This window comes from Podarcis melisellensis (assembly GCF_964234715.1).
Source record: "Podarcis melisellensis genome assembly, chromosome: 3".
Lineage (NCBI taxonomy): Eukaryota > Metazoa > Chordata > Lepidosauria > Squamata > Lacertidae > Podarcis > Podarcis melisellensis.
In genome coordinates, this window is record NC_138530.1 from 75,428,903 (window position 1) to 75,449,889 (window position 20,987).

Sequence of the window (20,987 nt, forward strand, 5' to 3'; positions counted from 1 at the left end):
GAAAGGTGATATCTTTTTATTGGACAAATTTCTGAAGTTCAAGAGGGTCCCATTAAAAAGAAGAAGAAGAGTCAGCATCTTTTTGGCCATTATACATTTCACATTTTCCGATGCCTCCTTCAGGACAGATGGCATCACCTCGAACACTTATACTGGTTAATCCAGAGCAGTTTCAGAGCACACCATACATTTCCATGGAAATTTATTATCTCGAAAAAGTTGTCCCCAACTTCAGAGGCCGGCCACAGTTAGCCTCTAGCGAATCACCTTTGCCTACTGACATTGCTTTAGAAATAGGCTTGCAGCTACATGGTGGCAGATGTGCCCTTGCCTCTTTCTGCAGCAACCAGGCGAGGAAAAAAAAGGTGATTTGTACACATAAGCTCAGTGAACATAGGAAACACTTCGAGAACTGAATGGGTCATAGCCCTTTGAGCAATTACTTTAGGGTGGCTCCACATAATTCAATTGGATTCTTTGGGGTGGGGGGAGGTATTTGGAGGAGCCCGTGTGTTTTCTAGGTGTCACCAACTTGTGATTGTTCAAGGAAATGTATTTTAATTTAAAGTATTAAAAATTGTTTAGATGTCTGCTGGTAGTTTGTCTTCTTTGTGGAAGATTTCGTTAGGTGTTGGCTGCTTAACTGTTTAATAGTTCTTAGCTGAAAGTGCATTCCTGCCAAGTTCTTGTTATAAGAGCTTTAGGAAAGAGGAGCCAGAAATGATAGCGATCCTGCTTATTAGCAGCATTTCCCCCTACTGTGTCTTAAACAGGAATGATTCACTCCATGGAGAAAACTGTACACCACCACTACCAGCAGCAACAACAATGAAAGAGAAAGAGAGAGAGAGATAAAGACATGATGTGGTGAGCAAAAACCCCACATAATCCAGAACCACCCCAGAGATAATAATAATAATAATATTATGAGAAAGCTAAAGCCCATTAGGGCTAGTTGAATAGATAGGGGAGCATGTGGAATTTGGATGCCTTGTGAAGGGAAGGCCGCATTCTTCTATCCGACTATCAAGCAAGTTGTTCCGTAATTAAAGGCAGCTTTGAAGCAACGTTGTCAGGGGGTGGTTTGAAGGGAGGGGGAGAGCATCTCCCCAGTCTTCTTCCTGTAACAAGAAGGAAGAAACACAGGCTGCCTCTGAACCTTCATATGCTGCCAAAGATTTCCAACAAAGAGCATGTTTGTGAGAGGGTTTTTTTTTAAAAAAAAGAAAACAAAAACAGTGTACCCCATCAAGAGAAAGACAGACATACTGGCTGGCTAGGTAAGCAATCATCAAACCACTTACACCCAAGTATCCCTCTGAAATCCGTGAGCCCATTCCTAGGACGAATGGTATAAGAACAGCAGCAATTAGGTGCATGTTTAGTCATGTAGATTTGAGCATGTGTCTGTATTGGAAACACTTGTGTGTGTGTGTGTGTGTGTGTGTGTAATTCTGTGCACACTGATACACACATGTGTTATACTTCTATGCTTATACCCAAAATGCTGAATGTACTTCACACACATATTGTGGTGTGTAAGCCGTGTTGAAAAAAATGTAGAGCGGGATATAATTTATTAATAAAAATAAAAATAATAAAAATAGATTATTTAAATAATCGCCACCACAAGATGAAAATACTCGGGACAGTATTTTCATCTCTGTTTTACTGATGGCGAGCTGAGTCTGAGTCACAGCAATTCGCCTAAGACAACTCTGAAGCTGTGTCTTGAACAGAAGGCATCTTTGCTTATAGTTTATGCTCTTATCCATCATGCTGCAGCTGCTAGATGAATGTGAATAAGTAACATCCAATATGTGCATAATGTGTGCATTACTGGGATAAAATGGGAACTTCCCAGAGAAAATGGCTAAAGTCAGAAAAGGCTTGCTTCTCCTTAGACCATATATGGTTTACGTAAAGATTCTCTAAAGAAAAAAATGGTACAGGTGAAGAACGTGCCCATTACTTTGAAGGGTGCAGACAGACATACACATAGTGTGCGCTATTTGGTGAACTGGGTAGGGTTCCAATCTACTGCTGTCGTACTGTATCTCAGATATAACAGACATTTTTTTTAAAAAAACATTTTTTTCAAGAGGGCGGACTTAAACACTGGTTTTTTTTTTTTTAATGATTTCTCCTGGCCCCGAGTTTGTGTCTGAGTGTGTTCATACGCATATGAAGAAGACAGCACAGGTGATAAGAGAGCTACATTTCGCCAGTCCTGAAAACAAAGTCAACATTTCTGGGCTCCTTCCTGATTATCAAGACAAGAAGGATAAGCATCACAAATTGAAACGGCCGTTTCTGTGCTTAGAAAATCTGTTTCACGCCAATTCTGAATCCTAAATTATCTGGGTAATATCCCCACCTTTTCATCCTGTGAACTCTTCCATTCTTAATGTATTTCCAAACACAGATTGCATAACACAGTGAAGTCATCATCAGTGATATGGAGAACAGGCAAATAGGAGGACACACACACAATTTATGTGTGAAGTCTTTTTCAAGAACCTGGAGCTGTTTCTGATGCAACCATTTGTGATCTTTGTTGAATCTGGGAGGCTTGCTGTGCAATCCTAGGCATAGTCAAAACAAAAAAAATTCCTTCCAGTAGCACCTTAAAGACCAACTAAGTTAGTTCTTGGTATGAGCTTTCGTGTGCATGCACACTTCTTCAGTTGGTCTTTAAGGTGCTACTGGAAGGAATTTTTTTTGTTTTGACTATGGCAGACCAACACGGCTACCTATCTGTAACTGAATCCTAGGCATATTTACTCTGAAGAAAGTTCCAGTATGTCTAGTGGGGTTTTCTTTAAAGTAAGTGTGCGCAGGATTGCAGCCTTAGATTCTGATTACTACAGCTCTCATTTGAACTGTACTGAATCTTGATAGAGATTGTAGCAATTTTCAAGGATGGTGGAATTAGAATATCCCTTGAAAAAGAAGTAGTGGAACAAAGCATGCACGATCCGAGATAAGTGAATATCAGTACAGCAAATGCCTCATCATGGAAATGAGAGCAAACTTGGATTTAAAAAATAGATTAGACTATAAATATCAACATAGGGACATGCCACTTGAAAATTCTTATTTAAGTTGAAACCTAGACAGCTGCTGTTCATATACTACATCAACCTCCCTAAGGCGACAACTCAGTCTCTCATGCCAAAGGAGCATCAACACATCTCAAAGGCTACAATATTCTTTTTAAGCTACACCAACTGGAAAGTCACTACAAGAGTTCTTTTGCTGGATGAGGATCAGGGCAGGATTTTTGGGAGCTGTAAAATGATAGAAATAGCTGCTGTGGGACAGGCACACACAGCTCCTATTTTGGGGACTTGGTTGTTTCAAGGCAGTACTTCAGCTTCTGCTGATCCCCAGGTATCTACTTTGTGGACAGGTATCATTGCAGAAATGCCGGTAGCGCTGTGGTCTAAACCACTGAGCCTTGGGCTTGCAGATCAAACGTCAGCGGTTCAAATCCCCGCGACATGGTGAGCTCCCGTTGCTTGGTCCCAGCTCCTGCCAGCCTAGCAGTTTGAAAGCATGCCAAAAGTGCAAGTAGATTAATAGGTACCACTCTGGCGGGAAGGTGAACAGTGTTTCTGTGCACTGCTCTGGTGTCAGAGTTCCGTTGCGCCAGAAGCGGCTTAGTCATGCTGGCCACATGACCTGGAAAAACTGTTTGTGGAAGCGGACAAACGCTGGCTCCCTTGGCCTGTAAAGCGAGATGAGCGCCGCAACCCCAGTCATCGGTGACTGGACTTAATGGTTGGGGGTCCCTTTACCTTTTTTATCATTGCAGAGCAGGTGAGTGAGGTTGTGGTGGCTAGAATACCAGAAGCTGCTTTGTGGAGGTATGCAGAGGCTGAGAAAGGGAAACACATGCTGGGAAACTGGCTTGAGCTCCGATTCATGCATCAGGAACACTGATTGCGGAATGACCCAACACCAATACTCTTCCTGACCCCGCTGCAGACAGCGGAACAGCAAACTCACCTATCTACTATGCACATTATGTGATATGCAAACTTGGATGAATAGTAACTTCTCCCACTGCTGGCAAACTGCCTAATAGGTAACACAAGGCATAGGAGAATTCCCACACCTGCCTGCACCGCACAGCTTTCTGTGCTTAATGTATGTATGATTTCAAGGGTTGGTCTGTCTGACTACCTGTAAAAAAGCTATCTGCAAGTGTGCTCTCTTTAGAAATGGACACACATCTGCCGTGTATGTTTCTGCCTTACATTGTGAGTACATTGTGCTTTCGTAGGGCATATCTGCTGTCAGGTTCAGAAAAAGCTGCCTTGGATAAACTTCAGCATTAAAAAATGGGATATAAATTATTTAAGTAAACTACAAAATCCCTACATGGAATCAGGATCCATACAGGAAATTGTACAACCCTGATAGGTGAATCATAGCACATGTAGAAATGACTGCATGCAGGCATTGTGTGTACAAGCTGAAGCACAACTGACTGCCAGCAGTGGCTTCTTCGGGCACCTAGGATCATGCATCATACTTCAGAAATAGGATCTGAATTACACTTCTCTGTGGGCATTTGGTGATGTGTAAAATGGTCCCATGAAAGCCTGAACATTACTGATAAAGGCTTTTGCACATTTTCCTATATTGCCTCTTAAAGTAGCTAGTCTGGTTCCCTCCAAATGTTTTAGACTACAACTTCCACCATAGTCGTGCTGGCAGGGGCTGATTGGGGTTGTGGTCCAAAACATCTGGAAAGAACCCAGCTGACGAAGGCTTTCTTGAGTCATTAACACATGCAGGAAGAAAACAAAGAGCTGTGCTGTGCAATCTTATCTATCCTTACTCTGATATTTTTATTTTATTTTTTGTATTTAACAAAATCGATATGCTGCTTGATTGTAGGTGAAAACTCTAAGCGGTCTATAATAAATTATTTCAAAAGAAGTCCTGTTGTATTAAATGGTCAGCACATGTAGGATTGGAACCTTAACAGCTGTTGGGGAAATTATTGTTTTCTGTTGCAGGCACAAATACATTGCACGGCCCACCAATGTGTGGCAGGGCTCGATGTTGGGACATATTACCGTATTTTTCGCTCTATAAGATGCACCAGACCATAAGACGCACCTAGTTTTTGGAGGAGGAAAACAAGAAAAAAAATATTCTGAATCTCAGAAGCCAGAACAACAAGAGGGATCACTGCGCAGCGAAAGCAGCAATCCCTCTTGCTGTTCTGGCTTCTGGGATAGCTGCGCAGCCTGCATTCGCTCCATAAGACACACACACATTTCCCCTTACTTTTTAGGAGGGAAAAAGTGAGTCTTATAGAGCAAAAAATATGGTAAGTAAAAAAAAAAAGGGTATAAAAGTGATCCAGAATATGAGTTGAGGAACATCGCCCACACCACTGAATAACTGCAGACAGTTTCTATATCTACCTTGAACAAATGCATAATTAACTTATGGAATCTGCTGCCACAATATGTAGTGATGACCTATCCAGGATAAGACTGTCGACAGTTTCAACAGCTATTAGTTAGGATAACTAAAGGGAGCATTCCTGTTTAGAGCCAGTATACTTCTGAGTAATACCATTTGCAGGCACCCAGCAACAGTAATAGTTTAGGTTTTGGGGTGGTGGGGGGGATGGCAATTCTGGAAGTATCTGTCTGGTCCATGCTGCAAAGAGGATGCTTGCCTTGCTGACCCCTTGGTCCAATCCAGCACAGGTTTTTCTCTTGTTGTTAAGGGGGTGGGGAGCTTTCAGATTTGAGAGTATTTCTAGATATAAATGAGACCCAGTTTGAAAGGAAGAAGAAGGAAAATGCACTGCATTGCGAAGGCTTCCACTGGAAGACTTTGGCCCAGATTCTAACACCCACTGCAGAAAGCTATAGGGATGAAAATCAGAAGAGCTCTGTTTTGAAAACGAATATACCTTCCAGCCAATGTCACGATTTTGAATTACAAATGTGTGGGAATGCAAAGTCGAAAACAAAAAGAAGCTAAGAACTACTACATCTCTGAAAGCATTTTGAATTTGGACTTAAAAACGAAACAAAAGCAACCTTTGACCTTGCTGGCTGTATTTTAAAATTATACCAGATTTATAGGCAATTCAAATGAAACCAAAGGACTGAACCAATATCCTGCCCCGCTGCAATGTGAACTATGGAGGATGCATATGGCCTTAAAACAACAACAGAAATCCCTGATCTGTTCCAGATCTGTGGAGAGAAGCAAGAAATAAACAAGAGGAGGTGATGACGGGAGGGAGACGCTCTCCCCCTCCCCCCTTTTTAAAACCACCTCATGTTTCTTCTCCTTTTAACCTTTCTGCTACAGGCTGGCTTCAGACATGAGCGGGTTTGTCTTGAAAAGCGATTATTCAAACCGACATATCCTAATCGGCAAGTTTATTTCCGAACTGGACAAGGCGCGGGAGATTAGACGCCTGGATTTATACATATATATATTCTCCCCCCCCCCTCCCGCCCTCTCGGCCGCTGCCTCTGTTTGTTACAGCAAGTTACGCTCGTGTCCGCTGTGGGGCGCCCGAGTTCCACTCTTTTATTTCCCTGCAGTTAAGGACTAGAAGAGCGCTCCCAGAACAGATGCTGTAGTGAAGGGAAAGAGGGGAGGGGGGCGTGAATCAAAAGGATGGGGAGGGGGGTGGGGAGAAAGAGGGCAGGGACGGGGTGGTGGGGGGGAGGGAAGAGAGGCTTTATTCTCTAATACACTCGCTGGGGAGACTTTGTTACAAAACAGATTCATGCGAGAAGGGCAGGCGGGCTGTGTTGTACAATGAACTCCCCAGGGAAGGATAAATCCAGGGACGCAGAGAATGGTTATGGCAGAGAGGGGCATTTGGCTGGCTCAAAGCCTCCCACCCGCCCCTTCCTCCCGCCCTCGTCCTTTCCAGGCGCTCTCCCGCTCGCGATGCTGCTGGAGGAATATTTGATCTCCTCTGGAAAGTAGCCGCCAGACGGGCAAGGCACCCCAGCCGAATTCTCCCTTCCCTGCAACCCGGGGCCTCGCCTTGGCCGTCCTCTTCCCCTCGGCTGGGCTGCAGCGACTTCTACAAGGCCATCCCGCCCCCCACTCCTTTTTTCCTGGCGCTGGAAACCTCTGGATCCCTTTCAGAGCAAACCCTCCCCTCCGTCTCCCTCCGCTCCCTCTCTTTGTGGGCCCGGTGGGATGAATGGGGAGGGTGGGGGGTGGACCAGAAGCTGAGAGCATGTGGCTTGAGCTTCTCAAACCGTGGAGGGTCCACCTGGTTTTCAAAGCAACCAAGAGCTGCAGAATAAACCCAAAGCAGGCCCGAGCAAGCTTGAAAGGGATCTCAGAGAACTCAAGGCTCCAGCCGCCTCCACACGCCTTCTCCTCCTCAGCCAAAGCCTCACAAAGGAGCTTAGGCGGGTGGTTTTTCCTGGTGTGCATTAAACACACGCAGGCACGCACACACTCACACTCACGGCCGTTTATCCCTCACCTTTAGGTACAATCAGCGAAAGTGGGGGGTGTCCGTTTTTCATTAGGCTTCCCAGCTGATGGAAGAAGGGATGGTGAGGGGGGTGGGCGCGCTTGGGTGATCTGCAAAAGTCAATCAGGAACTCTCTCCCTTTGCTCCACTGTAGAGAAGCGATGTATTAAGAGACAGAGAGTTAGCTAAAGTTTGGGTATGAGAAACACATCTACAAGATCGTTGCAAATCCACAGTTTTAAGAACTGTTGGAAGCCCAAGCGGGCCGCGGAGAACATTTGTACTCGCCTAACCGCAAGCGCTTCTTTCAGGCAAGTTCCCCCAAGGTGGAGGCGGATGTAAGAATCAGCCGGATTTCCCAGGAAAAAGACAAACACAGAAGGAAAGAATGTTTCTGCTGAATGAGAAGTATAAGCTTCGCAACAGTCCTGTTTTAAGAGAACCCTGTATTCGGCTGGTTAGTTAGACAACAAATTCATGCCTCTTCCGCAAAGACATTTTTCAACGCTGCTCATTTAAAAAAGAAAAACAGGGAAAGAAGGAATATTTTAAATAATGTAAAATCTCTTTCCCAGACTCGGCTGTTGGCTCTTTTTTTGGGGGGGGGGGGAGAAGCATGGGCAGGGAGAAGTCTCAAACAGGATTAAGAATTTAATTATAAGTCCCCTATAGATGTAACACGTTTGATGAACTGATATCAGATAATAATCACATTCATTTCAAGCTTATGAAACAGATTTCCAGAAATATATATACTCATTTCTAAAGTGAGCGTTACAATAGCTGAGAGAGAGGAGAGACCTTGGGGAGGGGAGCAGGTAGGAGAAGCTGCAGATTGTTGGTCTGGAGGTTGGTTGAAATATTATAATAATAATAATAATAATAATAATAATAATAATAATAATAATAATATAATAATAATAATAATGCTGAAGAGGGATGGGACACGCACATACTATCTCTCTTGAGACTAGACTCCGTATCCTTAAACATGCTACTGTATTCTGATGTCTCCTAAGGTTCTTTATGAATTTGGCCCATAATGTGATGCATTTTGAAGGCGTAAATGGAAGCAGTGAGAGAGAACCTGCTCACAGAGAGCGGTTTCCTTTTTTCCAAAAGGACTAGCACGAATCCATGCCTCCTCAAATCAAATCGAAACCATTGCAATGCCCTAATTAGAGTAATTAGAATAATAAGGCTGCCTATATGTGGTAAGACAATGTGTACAAACAACTTTATTTAATGTATACTGCTAATCAGCGGTGCGTGCGTGCTTGAATGCTTTAGTGTAATAAAACTCACCCTCGTCCGCCCAAACAATCAAATACAAATTAGTTTAATGATTGTGCCTGCTTGAATGTCTTCGAAATCCACAGGCGGAGGGAAATAAATAGCACCATCCTTGTTTGTGCGTCTCCCCTACTGACCAAGGAGCTGGTGCCTCCGTGGACTTGGCAATGAATGACTGGAGGAGCCATGAATGAAGCGAGCAGGGACGGGCAATTAATGAATGAGACGGGCTGCCGAAAACTTTCGCTTAGAAGTTCCTTGGGCCGGCTAGACTTGGAAACCAAGCCTGGAGGGTGGGGAGAGGCTGAGCCAGAATGGGTCTGTTCTCTTGGCAGGGGCGCGAGGGGGATAAAAGAAAGATCTGCAATCGGGTGCACACTTTCTGGGGAGTAAGTGCCACTGAATAACATGGGACTGGCTTCGCAGTAAACTGGCAACAAGACCAGACTCGACCGTCGAGTCACTGGCAGGCGGACGTTGCATTAGGAATTTAGGAGACAATTTCTTTCCGGCCACAAAAGCCCAGCGATGCCTACACTTGTTTCTCCCTTGGTCCTAGATCCTGGCAGCCAGTGGGCGCCCCCCACTCTCCTTCGCATGATTCAGTGCAGTTTTAGATCTAGCCAGTTCCTCGGGGTTGGCGCAAAAGCAGTGATAAGGACGACAACACGGTTATCGTGCACATTCTTGGCGCTCAAGACTGAAATCCTAAGCATACCTACTCGACAGTGAGGACCAGTGGCCCAAAACGCATTAATTAAAACACGGCGTGATTTTTAAGTTGGTCCTCTGTATTCACCCAGCGAGATCTGTGGGACGACCTATAACTCCCACCCCTTTTGCTGGTATCCTGCTAAATCCAGCAGTCAAGGCAAAGTATTTGGATGTCTACCACCCAAAAATGGATTCAGAGGAGTAGCAATTCAAAGAGTTTTTACTTAGCAGTCATGTCCGTAAGAATCCACGAAAGTCGCTTTCTAGTAGAATTCCAAATCCCATATTAGAATTCCAAATCCCACATTTATTACGTTAATAATTTTACTTCCCAATAAGTTTATGGGTCCAGGCGTCAGTTTTAACAGCTTTGCAGAAAAGTGTTCTGAAAGTATTTTTGAAAGACCCATTTCCACTCGTCTAGTCTTCATTGACTGACATTCAAGTAAAATTCGAAAGATATTTGCTTGGTATTACTAACTAGAGACATTAAGGTGCCTATGGTGGTCTCATACACAAGAGCAGAGGTGTTCTGTTTATTGGCGATGCCATTAATAAACTCGTTGGGAGCTCAGCAACGTCTTCCCTGTTCAGAACTGCTAGTTAGCCTACGATGAGGAACTAGTTTAGAGACAGTGTTCAAAAACTATTCACATGCGGGAGAAAGAAAGGAGGCCATGACATTTTAAGAGGTCCCCTTTAGAGATCTCCTTCACGATCCTTTCAGCTATTACGCTTTTCTTTTCTTTTTTTAAAGCATAATTTCTTTGCTCACTTATTTCTCCCTATGGTTTTATGTTTCAGCTTTTGGCTTTGGCAAAACACATTACTCAAATGTGGCACCATATGAAGCTAGCTAAAACTCCAGATATTAGACACGCATTTGCGGAAAGAAATTCCCTTTGCAATTCAATGGTTTGTTGTTGCTCCCCCTCCCCCCGTTGCAAGTGGAGAACAGGGTGTCAGATGATAAAATATAACCATTCTGAAAGACCTAGGAGCTCCGTAAGGATAGGTGAATCCTGCAAGGATGCCAATATAAGCAAAAGAAGCTGTTGCAAATCGACCTTTATCGTTCTAAGATACCCAGAGTGTATGGAAAACACCATGGTTTGCTGATTTGTGGCCGAGCCAGCACTGAGCTGGAATGTAACATAACAAATAAACGGCCAATAGACTTTAATGTTATTTACACTAATATTCCAGTTCTAAATTAGGCAGAAATTCCATTGATTTAAAAAACCCTTTCTTTTCCAGCTGTGGCTTCGATCCAAGCCCTGTTTACTGTAATGGGACTTTCCCTGAAAAAGTGGGTTGAATCGCCAGTTACATTAATAGGAATTTAATTTTTTAACGGTTCCCTTGATACTTAAGTATCAGGCATATTTTTAAAAATCATATAAAGAATAAGCTGTCAAGCTAAAGTATTTTTTTTAAAAGTGTGCTACAGACAGGGTGATTGTGGGTTTTTAAACATAAACATCTGCACACGCGCGCGCGCGCGCGTGTGTGTGTGTGTGTTTGTATTCGACCTTCAAGCTGGTTCACAAGCAGCCGAGTGCTATTCTGCTGGCGTTTGATCCAGCTGCTTAATTCTGTCTGAAGCATATTATTCTCTCAACTGTATCAACTCTCACCACAGAACTTTGTTTCCAATAAAAATGTGCTTTGCAGAACGATCCTACGCATGTTTATTTGTAAATGACTCCTACTGAGTTCAGTGAGATTTATTTCATTCATGGGATTTTAAATCCTGCATCTTAAACCTGAATTTCATAGAATTTGCATGTGATTGTAGTATTTCTGCCCGATACTATGCATTTTCCCTAGAAGTAAAGCCCTACTGCGTTCAATGGGGCTTACACTCAAGTAAGGAGTGTAGTCTTAAAAATTCGAACACAATCTAGGGATTGAGAAACAAACTAAAATGCGGCCATTGTTACCTGCGCAGGAATGAGAAGCCTCTATCTTCCTCAAGCCTGCATTTAATTGCAAATTGTGTTCATTTCAGTGCAATCCTAAGGGTTTTATTTTTTATTTAATTATTAGATTTATATACCGCCCTTCATCCAAGATCTCAGGGCGCTTCACACGAAGTAGGACCTATTGAAATCAATGGGGCTTATATCCAGAAAAATATGGATTTGACTGCAGCCTTTATACTGAAATGCCATGGCATTCTCCTTGCCTGGGTGATTTGTCATCGCTTGAGACATAATTACAATATCCTGTTTAAAACTTTAAAATAAAAATATAAAATTCTGCATTCATAAAGGATATTTTACAAGGAAGTTGTTTTCTCCAGTAATATGCAGTTAACTTACTGTTGTATGGTACACATAATGTAGCATACACACCTGCTAACTCTCAGTTATCACTTTCGTTAACGCTTTGGTGTCTGCCACATTTGACAAGTGAAAGTTACACCCTCGCTCCAAAATCCCCTCGTTCACTTCCTGCAATCTTCCCCAGTTTCAAGATCCGTATCTATACCGCATAACCTTTCTACTTTTACCAGGTGGGTAAAAGGCTGCATACCTACCAGGAAGTAAAACCCTGGAGCTCTGTGGGTCGTACTTCCAAAGAAGCAAGTCTAAGATCCGAGCGGGGTGGGGAATTGTATTGAAAGACACTGAATGAAGTTTAAGAAAAGAGGCGGGTTTCTATTTGTCTGTGAGACGGCCTTTCTGTTCTCTTGTATTCAGAAAGGTCAGAGCAAATCCAATAGGATTTAGCTGAAAAATTCAAGTCAGGCTAGGAGGTTTAGAAACGGTGAGCCTTTTTTGTTGGTATTATTATTATTATTCTCAAGTTGTGCCAAATTATTGCCAATTTTCTTGCCTTCCACGATTTATAGGTAAGTCAGAACCAGCAAATGGGAGAGGGGGCAGGAGGCAGGCAGCAGTAAGCCCCGCGTTGCTTTCGACTCCGGATCGCAAGCAAATGAAGTGGGAGTATTTTTGACGGCAAGGAAGCTGAAATCCGCATGGAATGACAAGCAAGCAAATTGGCTTAATTAGTTTGTGGATCGAGGTGGTCAGTAGTCAGAAACAGGCTGCCTCCATAGAAAGGCCTCGTGGGAAAAAACCTCTTTCTTAAAAAATAAAATAAAATCAGCAACGTTTACATATGCATTTATCACATGGCCCAGAAAATGTAAACATCAACCGTGGAACTTAGAGAAAGAAAGAAGGAAAGAAGGAAGGAAAGAAGGAAAGAAAAGAAAGAAGGACCATCCCGACGGAAAAGTTTCTCATTTGAACAACTAAAAACACTAGAATAAAAGAAACATTGGGAAAACATCCCCTCTTTTCTGCTATCCAAAAGAAAAGAAAGCAAAATAGAAATACATCTCCAGTTCGCCTCTACTCCTAGTACCTCCTTATTAGGCAAGGCATTGAAGCCAAACTGAAGCTCCGTCGAAGAATGAATCGATTTCCAACTATTATTGTTTGTAGAAAAGATTGTTATCACTGCAACTTCCCCATGCCTCTCTCTTCATTCAGATAAACTCTCTTCCTCTCTCTCAAGCCACTTTTGAAATTAGGATTTCAATCCCAAGCACTGGGCCTTCTCCTCCACAGTTTGATACCAGATCTAACATCCTCGCATCTCTGTCAATTCCTGCAAGAGATGAGGGCATGCCCTGATTTTGCTATTGTCTAGAGACGCTCAGAAGCTGTTCAGAAGCGTCGCTCACACCTTGACTAGCACCCAATACTTCCCATCGCTCTCCTGGTATTTATTGCTATTATTGGGACACCAGCTCCTCTTTCCACAAAACCTTGGTGACAGTCTTTGAAGAGGGGAGGGGGGAGCACAAAAGCAGAAAGTAACAACAGGACTTCCCTTGTTGACAGTTAATACAAGGTGACGGTGAAAGGGAACCTCGACGGTACCTGACCAGTTTCCTCCTCCTCGATTAAAGATATGCCCCTCAATATCCCTAATGCTAAATCCTTGGTTGAAGCGCCCAGGGTGAGCTCCTCTCCCAAAGTAGTTTCTCTCTGTCCCAACGCTGTAACCATCACCCAGCAGTTCTATCAATATAGGCAGGAGGCTCAGATTCTTTAGCGGGGGAGGAAGGGAAAGCCTTCTTTCCAAACTAATCCTTTCCGATATGAAAGCCAGGCGCTCAACTAAAAATCACACCTGGCCCAACCAAGCGCCGCGCACGTGATCCCACCACCACTCCAAACGCAACACAAACTCGGGTGGCGCGCGCGCGCGCAGGGGGAAGAAGCAAAAGATTCCATTTCCAAGACCATTGAAATGTCCTGCAGAGGGCAGATGCTGCCCAGCTTTCCACTCCTCAAACAACCCCCCCTCCACTATTAAAAAAAAAATACAGACAATTCAGCGAGCTATTGACCAAGGGACATTCAATCTATACCCAGCTTAAACATTTTACCCATCAGCATATCTGCGGTCACAGAACACTCCTTCTTTCTGTCACTTCGTTTCCAGACTATTGATAAGATCATTTAGCTGAATCTGTTTGGGACGCGTGTAATATTGACTAGGAGTTAGAAAAGATGATTAAATCTAATAAGCCTGGAAACTATCGTTAAAAGGGGAAAGGCGGTGGTGGGAAGATTTAGGGCGGAGTGGCTGTGGCGTTGGTGGAGTTTTCGTCTAAAAACGCAAGAAACTAGGCAAGAAGGTGTTAGTATCCAAAACATGCTAACGCTGAAGATGCCATTCCCAGGAAATGGGCTCTTGACGGGGATAGCACCCAGTAACCTAGTCATGTCCACAAGGACCTAAACCGAAGCTCCACAGAAATGTATAGCGGGATTATAGCCGCCCCCTGTTGTTCGTGTGCACACACTTTAGCAATCTGAACCACACCCAGCTTGGGCGAAAGCAATTTGATTTGAGCTGGCGTGCAATCTATCCAGTCTATGCATTGCTTAGTTGGAAAGTCCAGGTTCCATTGGAACTAAACTTCCAGTTCCTGTATTCACTTTCCTGAGGGTAAAGTTCCATTGATTTCAAAGGAACTCACCTCCAAGAGACAACCTTTAGGGCCGCGGGTCCAGTTAGATTATAGCACTTCAGCTGAGCTGTTCCTCAGTTGGGGATCTGGCTGCATCTCTATTGTAGAATCTACACTGCAGCGTAGAAATTACTCCAAAGAATAATTTATTTGTTACTTGAAAGAACGAAAGCGTCGCATAGCCCACGGAAGCCTTTCAAATGTCTAAAGAAGAACTGGCAATCTACCTGACAAAACTTTGATTTGGAAGGAGACAAAATGCACATGGCTAAGCAAGACTGACTAAGGAAGTCCAAGATAAACAACCGCATGTTTAGCGTTAAAAGAGCTTGATTAAAAATAGTAACAATGCCCTGTTCCTTTAAAAACAAAACACTTAGGCGTTGGGCTGCAGTTATCCATCCACCGTGGCGATAGTGCTGCAGTGAATCCCATGGACTGCAATGGGAAATCAACGAGCTTACTTTAGAGAAAGTGATTTGCCCTTCAACTTAATATAGTCTTGGTGGTTTGAATGAAACTTTTTACTGCCAAGTAAGTGTAAGAGCTTATGATCGCAGCCCAAAGCGGCACACGCTACATCGAAAACCCCAGCCCAGCGATTGACAATGAGAACATGTAGATGCTTAGATTTTTTGTAGCCTCTAACCAGCTATATATTTCTTCGCACACGCGTTCCAAGAGAAACTGGTTCCCAGAGCATCAAAATATACACACTGCGGTGGCTTCCAGCATTAAAGGCCGAACCTTGGAAAGACAATTGTGCCTACCTAACAGTGTTCCTTCCCGGCCCACATTCCTCCTGCACTCTACCAGCTGCCAGAATTATACCAGCGAAATCTGTCAATAGATTAGGCATACATTTTATTCCAAAATGTCATGGAGTAAGAAGGAAGGACAGAGAATGCAAGGCAATAGAAAGGCTAGATTCTATTTCTTCCCACATATTTCCCATTTCCAAAGAACTATGTCGCCACTCTCAGTACTATTTCTTTTTTTTTTAAAGGGAAATAAAAGTTATGCCAATAACTCGAACAAACTATAAAGGTCTTGTGTATTTCTGTTTTATGTAGATAATAAAATATTACTTTAACATAAATATATAAGGATCTCTGCGCTTTTATTTTTCCCCACAAGCACATCCAAATGTACCAAAAAACAAAGTATTTCTTTAAAGAGACTGAACCAAAAAAAAATATTACATCCCATATAGATTTTGTTTGTTTGTTCACCTACTCATTTAAAGCTACAGAAAAAACAGTTTCCAGAACCTGTTTGCTTTAAAAGAAATAAATATACATTGAGGCAGCCCACTTAAAAATGATATGAAAATATTTCCCTGGGTAGCATTAAAAAAAAAAGAAAAAGAAAAATAGACAAAGAAAACATTTAAACTATTTCTGCATTTCAAAGGACAAATATTAAACATATATACAGAGTGGTAAGGTTTGTGTGGTAACTTTGTTTTAAAATTTTAAGGTTTAGAGGATCTGCTTCCCCCAAACTCCTTCTTTTGACCTTACCCAGATATTAATAAGTGTCACTGCCCCCCCATTTTGCCACTTCCACTGCCCCAACCTGAATATTTTTAAAGAAGTTTGTCCCCATACAATAATCAACAGCAGCTCAATACCATTAAAGAGAAACCAGTGTCCATATAGTTTTTTAAAGGGGGAAAACACTGTTGCAAAAATAGAATAAAGGCCCAATGAATAGGCTTCTCAGAAAGCTGTATTTGTCTTCTCAAGGGGAAGTGGGGAGGAAAAAAAAATCTGATGCCAGACACTGGCGCTTAGAAAAACAGTTGAAGAATATAGTATTATTAAATCCCACCTACTTCCTCCAATGTTTATCTGCAAGTTTCTCTGAGAGAATATTTCATTGGCCTCAGAATTCTCAAACACTCCACTAGGCAAACTTTGTAAATATTATTTTTTAAAAAGTTATACAGACCACCCCCTTTTTGTGCTGAGTAGATGTTTCAAAATATGAATATGTCACTCTCACAGTTTCATGGGTTACCCCCTCCCCCTTTGCCCCAATATAGAATATAATATACAATTTCAACTTCCCCTTCCTGTCTTCCCTCTCTAGAGCCTTTTGCTTTTTGGAAAGTTAACCATTTTCTACCAAGCAAAATGCAGCTATTAAATGACTAACACAAAGGGGACAGGAAAAAGACAAATTGAAAAATGGCATTTTGGTTGCTTTGTTTTCCCTTCATTTGGCTCCCTTTGGAGAAAAGAGAAAAGGCCGACAAAGTTAAACCGGTCCTTTTCATGCCACATGTTATGCTGAAGTCTCAAGAAAGGACGTGGGATGGATCTAAAATGTGAGAATAAACCTTAAAGAGAAATTCACCCAGCTGCATGTGGCCACAACTCCCACATACTGACCACTGAAAACCAAGTACGGTACTTGGATTTTTAAAGCAATCCCCATAGAAACATTTACTTGGAAATAAGTCCCATTGATTACAATGGGGGAAATCCTGGCTACCTTCTTAGTCTTAACCTCACTGATTTCAATGGGTTTAATCATTGCTTAAAATTCCTCCACTCTCTTGTCCAGAGCGTACTTCATACATCTTTGCTGAAGTAAGTTGGAAACTTCCCATTGAGATGAATGGGACTGCAGTTCTTAGTCCGCTTACATTAAATCCTGATTTTTTTTCAGCACCTGATGTGAAAGCAAAACCCACCTAAAGTGGGTGTCACTCTGGAACTGAGTGTTATCTTCTCCCAAATGGAAATGATGCATCTCAAGATCACAGCCCAGAGCTGCAACCTTGAGACCTTTGCTTAGATCAGTGGAACTTACTTCCAAGTGACGATCTTAAGGATCAGAATGAATGTTCTTGAGCTGAATTTCTACCCCCACCCCATTCCAAATTTAAAAGCAGATGTCAGCATGGGGCAGGGGCAGCGCTGGACAAGTCATACAGAGAACTTTCTGTACAGGATCTGTGAAGCTAAGCATTAGTCTCTCTTTCTTTCTCTTTCTCCCATCTGACACTCCACCCCCCCCCCAAAAAAAACTTGTTAGTTTCCTTCAAAGTGCCACTTTCTGCTGGAAAAGCATGAATGGGTCTCTCTCTCTCTCTCTCTCTCTCTCTCTCTCTCTCTCTCTCTCTCTCTCTCTCTCTCTCACACACACACACACACACTTATAATCTTATTTCTGCGAGTTTCTAATTCTTCACGTCCCTTCCCCCAATCCTGCCCCCTTCTCCGTTTCACTCACTCATTCACACAAACACCTACCTTGCCTTGCATCTGGGAAAAAAATACATATCCACAGCCACATTTCTCTGTGTGGGAAGTGGCAGTTGTTTCTTCCCCCACCTCCTTCTTGTCTCTGTCCTTTTCTTAACGCTTCCCCTCAAGATCTACTTAACCCTAAGGAGAGCCCAGCTTCCCCCACTCCGGAGGTTAAGGATGGCAGAAAAAGCAAATTAAACATGACCTCCGCCGAAGGCTGACTCCAAAACTTCGCGCCCAACAACACAAAGAGGAAAGGCAAAGGCTTACACGGATTTCTGTACATTGTCCCACCGCTGGCCAGCAAACACATACACACAGAGAGCAAAATGCAAGTCGCCTCCAGACAGAGGCAGGAAAGGGAGAGATCTGTAAACTTCTGTTTCCTTGCAGTGCAAATTCAGACGGTTTACTCTCCCTCTCTCACTCTCTCTCTCTCTTTACAAGAACGGCATAACCCTTCTAATGACACCTGCCTACCACATTTGCCTTTCTATCCGCGCCGCCCACCCCCAGCCATCGAAGCATCATCTTCCCTGCTTTGGCGAAGACCCCACGAAGTATTTAACGGGCAAGGCCCCCTGCTACACAAAAGGCCGGCTTTCGCCTATACCCAGAGGGGGGAAGGTTTTGTGCAGCGCCTTGACATTTGCTATCGGGCGTCTCTCTTATCTGTCTGCGCCTGGATGCAAGGAAGAGAGAGAGAGAGAAAGAGAGAGAGAGAGAGCGGGGGAGAGGTGGAAGGGGCCAACATGCACTCGCTTCTCTGACACACACATCCATATACTCACTGCACTTCATTGCCTGGTTACTCGCCTGTAAAGATCAGAAACACACCATTCATTACACACTTTGCTACCGTTTCAAGGATAGTTCAGTGCATTCGCCTTCCTTCCTTTTTTGTTTTGTCTGCTTTTTTTTTAAAGGGGAATAGGGAGAAAACAATCGAAAGAGTTGGAGGAGTAAGGGGTTCGAGGGAAGGGGCCAGGCTCGGCCCCCCCAGTTCCCCCCTGCTCCTCCTCCCCCGCCGACGGCGGAGTTCACTGCACAGGAGTCTGTACCCCGTGGTGTGGCGGCGGCGTGTCCCTGCTGGCCCCATACACGTCCTCGGCTCCCGGCAGAGTCCCTCCCGGGGGAGTCATGCGTTTCTCTTTCTGTCTCCTGTTACAAAACCACACGCGGACCACCTCTTTCTCGAGCTGGAGGCTGTCCGCCAGCGAGGTGATCTCCTGGGCGGAAGGCTTGGGGCACTTGAGGAAATGGCTCTCGAGGGCGCCCTTGACGCTCACCTCGATGGAGGTGCGCTTTTTCCGCTTGCGCCCCTGCGCCGCGATCTTGTCTATGCTGGTGGGGCTGCCCGACGACGAGTCCGCCTCCTCCAGCCACTTGTTCAACAAAGGCTTCAACTTGCACATGTTCTTGAAGCTCAGCTGCAGGGCCTCGAACCTGCAGATCGTCGTCTGCGAGAAGACGTTGCCGTAGAGCGTGCCCAAGGCCAAGCCCACGTCCGCTTGGGTAAATCCCAGTTTGATCCGCCGCTGCTTGAACTGCTTGGCGAACTGCTCCAGGTCGTCCGAGGTCGGCGTGTCCTCGTCCGAGTGCGCCTCGTGGTGGTGGTGCGGGTGGTGGTGCTGCTGTTGCTGCTGCTGCCCGTGCGGGTGCTGCTGCGGGGGCTGCTGCTGGGGGAGGTGGTCGGGGTGGTGAGGGGGCTGCTGCTGCTGCTGCGGCTCCTCGTGGGCGTCCCGCAGGCCGTGGTGGTGCATGCCCGGCTGCCCGGAGCCCAGCATGCCGTTGACCGTGAAGCCCGGCGGCTGCGAGTACAGGAGCCCGCCCTGGCCGCCGCCGTTGGACGCGGCCATGCCGGGCGGCAGGTGAGCCGCGCCGCCAGTCCTCCACGCCACGGCCGCGGCCACGGCGGCGTGGTGGCTCCCGGCGTGGTGCACCAGGTGCGGGGGTCTGCCTTGCTGCTGCTGCTGCTGCTGCTGCTGCTGGTGATGCTGCTGCTGCAGCTCGTCCCCCCGGCCGCTGGCCTGCACCACCGAGGGCTTGATGTCCTGCTGGCCCAGCGGGCTGGTGGACCAGGGCGAGTCCCCTCCGCCGCCGCCGCCTCCTCCGCCGCCTCCGCCGCCTCCCCCTCCGCCGCCGCCGTGGGACAGCGCCGTGATCCACTGGTGAGCGTGGCTGAGCGGGTGCCCGTTGCTCTGCAGCGCGTAGTCCGCCTGCACCAGCGCCTGGGCGTCCCTGTAGCCGGCGCCCGGCTGCATGCTCCCCGGCGGCTCGGCGTGCACCATGGGCGAGCTGGAGGTGAGCAGGCTGTAGTGGTTAGACGCTGTGGTCGCCATGACTCTCCGAGCCGGACTGAGGGCTCCGCTTAAAGGAGCCGCGCATTTGACAGCTACTTTTTCGCCTCGGGCTCCTCTCGCCGCTCGCTTCCCCCGCAAGTCCGCTTGGCAGAGCCCACTGCAAAGGCACGCGTCCCCGCTCCTCCCTCCCTCCGGCCCCCATTGGCTCCCTGCGCTTTGATTTACGTGGAGACCTCTAGCAACCGGCGCAGGGGGAGCCTCCCATTGGCCCCGGCCCTGGCGCTGACACCACGCCCCCCGCACAGCCTCCCTCTCGCTCGCTTTGTAATCAAACTCGGAGCAGGGAGAGAGGGAAGGAAGGAAGGGGGAAGGAACAGAAAAGAAGTGGCGGCGGGGGCGGGGAAGAGACACAAACACACACACGGAAGAAAGGGAATAATCATGATGATGATGATGATGAAAAGTGTAGCTCCTCTGCTTGTAGCCACATGGGCTGAGTCCGGATAACGGGGGCTGTGTGTGAGACTCGAGGATGCTCACCTCCTCTGTAAAACAGCCAAAACAATTACAGCAAGAAGAAGACACATAGGAAAACCACCTTTGTCTATGTTTACTGGAAAGGCAAGTAGGTCACAAACTGACCCTAGGCGCGCCGTGGTTAAGGCTACTGGTGGGGCTGCTCTCCTGTTGCTCGCATTGTTTCCGAAACTTAGTTGGGTTCTTTTCAGGCGCAGGACGGCTTCGCTCTTTCGTTCCGCATCCCAACCCGCGCCCTCCCTTCCCCCTCACTCCGCCCCCGTCTGCCAGGCTACAAAGGAGGACTCGTCCTTTCAGGGGAAGGTATTCTTTGAAGGAAGCGGCAAGCAGCGGACTGGACGGGATCGGCCGAATCACGCCCTGCCAGAATCACAGGCTTCGTTGCGGGAGCC

At 45.5% G+C, this 20,987-nt stretch overlaps 1 protein-coding gene across 4 annotated transcripts; it reads right to left on the reverse strand.

Annotated features, from left to right (window-relative positions):
* Positions 1–20,213, reverse strand: POU3F2 (POU class 3 homeobox 2). Of its 4 annotated transcripts, none has more exons than XM_081904658.1 (2): positions 19,045–20,213; positions 1–1,121 (listed from the first exon to the last, which is right to left on the reverse strand). In XM_081904658.1, exons 1-2 carry the CDS (start codon positions 20,095–20,097, stop codon positions 1,047–1,049), a joined length of 1,128 nt encoding a protein of 375 aa, XP_081760784.1. In that variant the 5' UTR covers positions 20,098–20,213; the 3' UTR covers positions 1–1,046. The 4 variants fall into 4 exon arrangements, with proteins under 4 accessions (XP_081760784.1, XP_081760783.1, XP_081760785.1 ...); XM_081904657.1 differs by having other exon boundaries at positions 18,817–20,213; XM_081904659.1 differs by lacking the exon at positions 1–1,121 and adding an exon at positions 2,776–3,880.
* Positions 20,214–20,987: the final 774 nt, after the last annotated feature.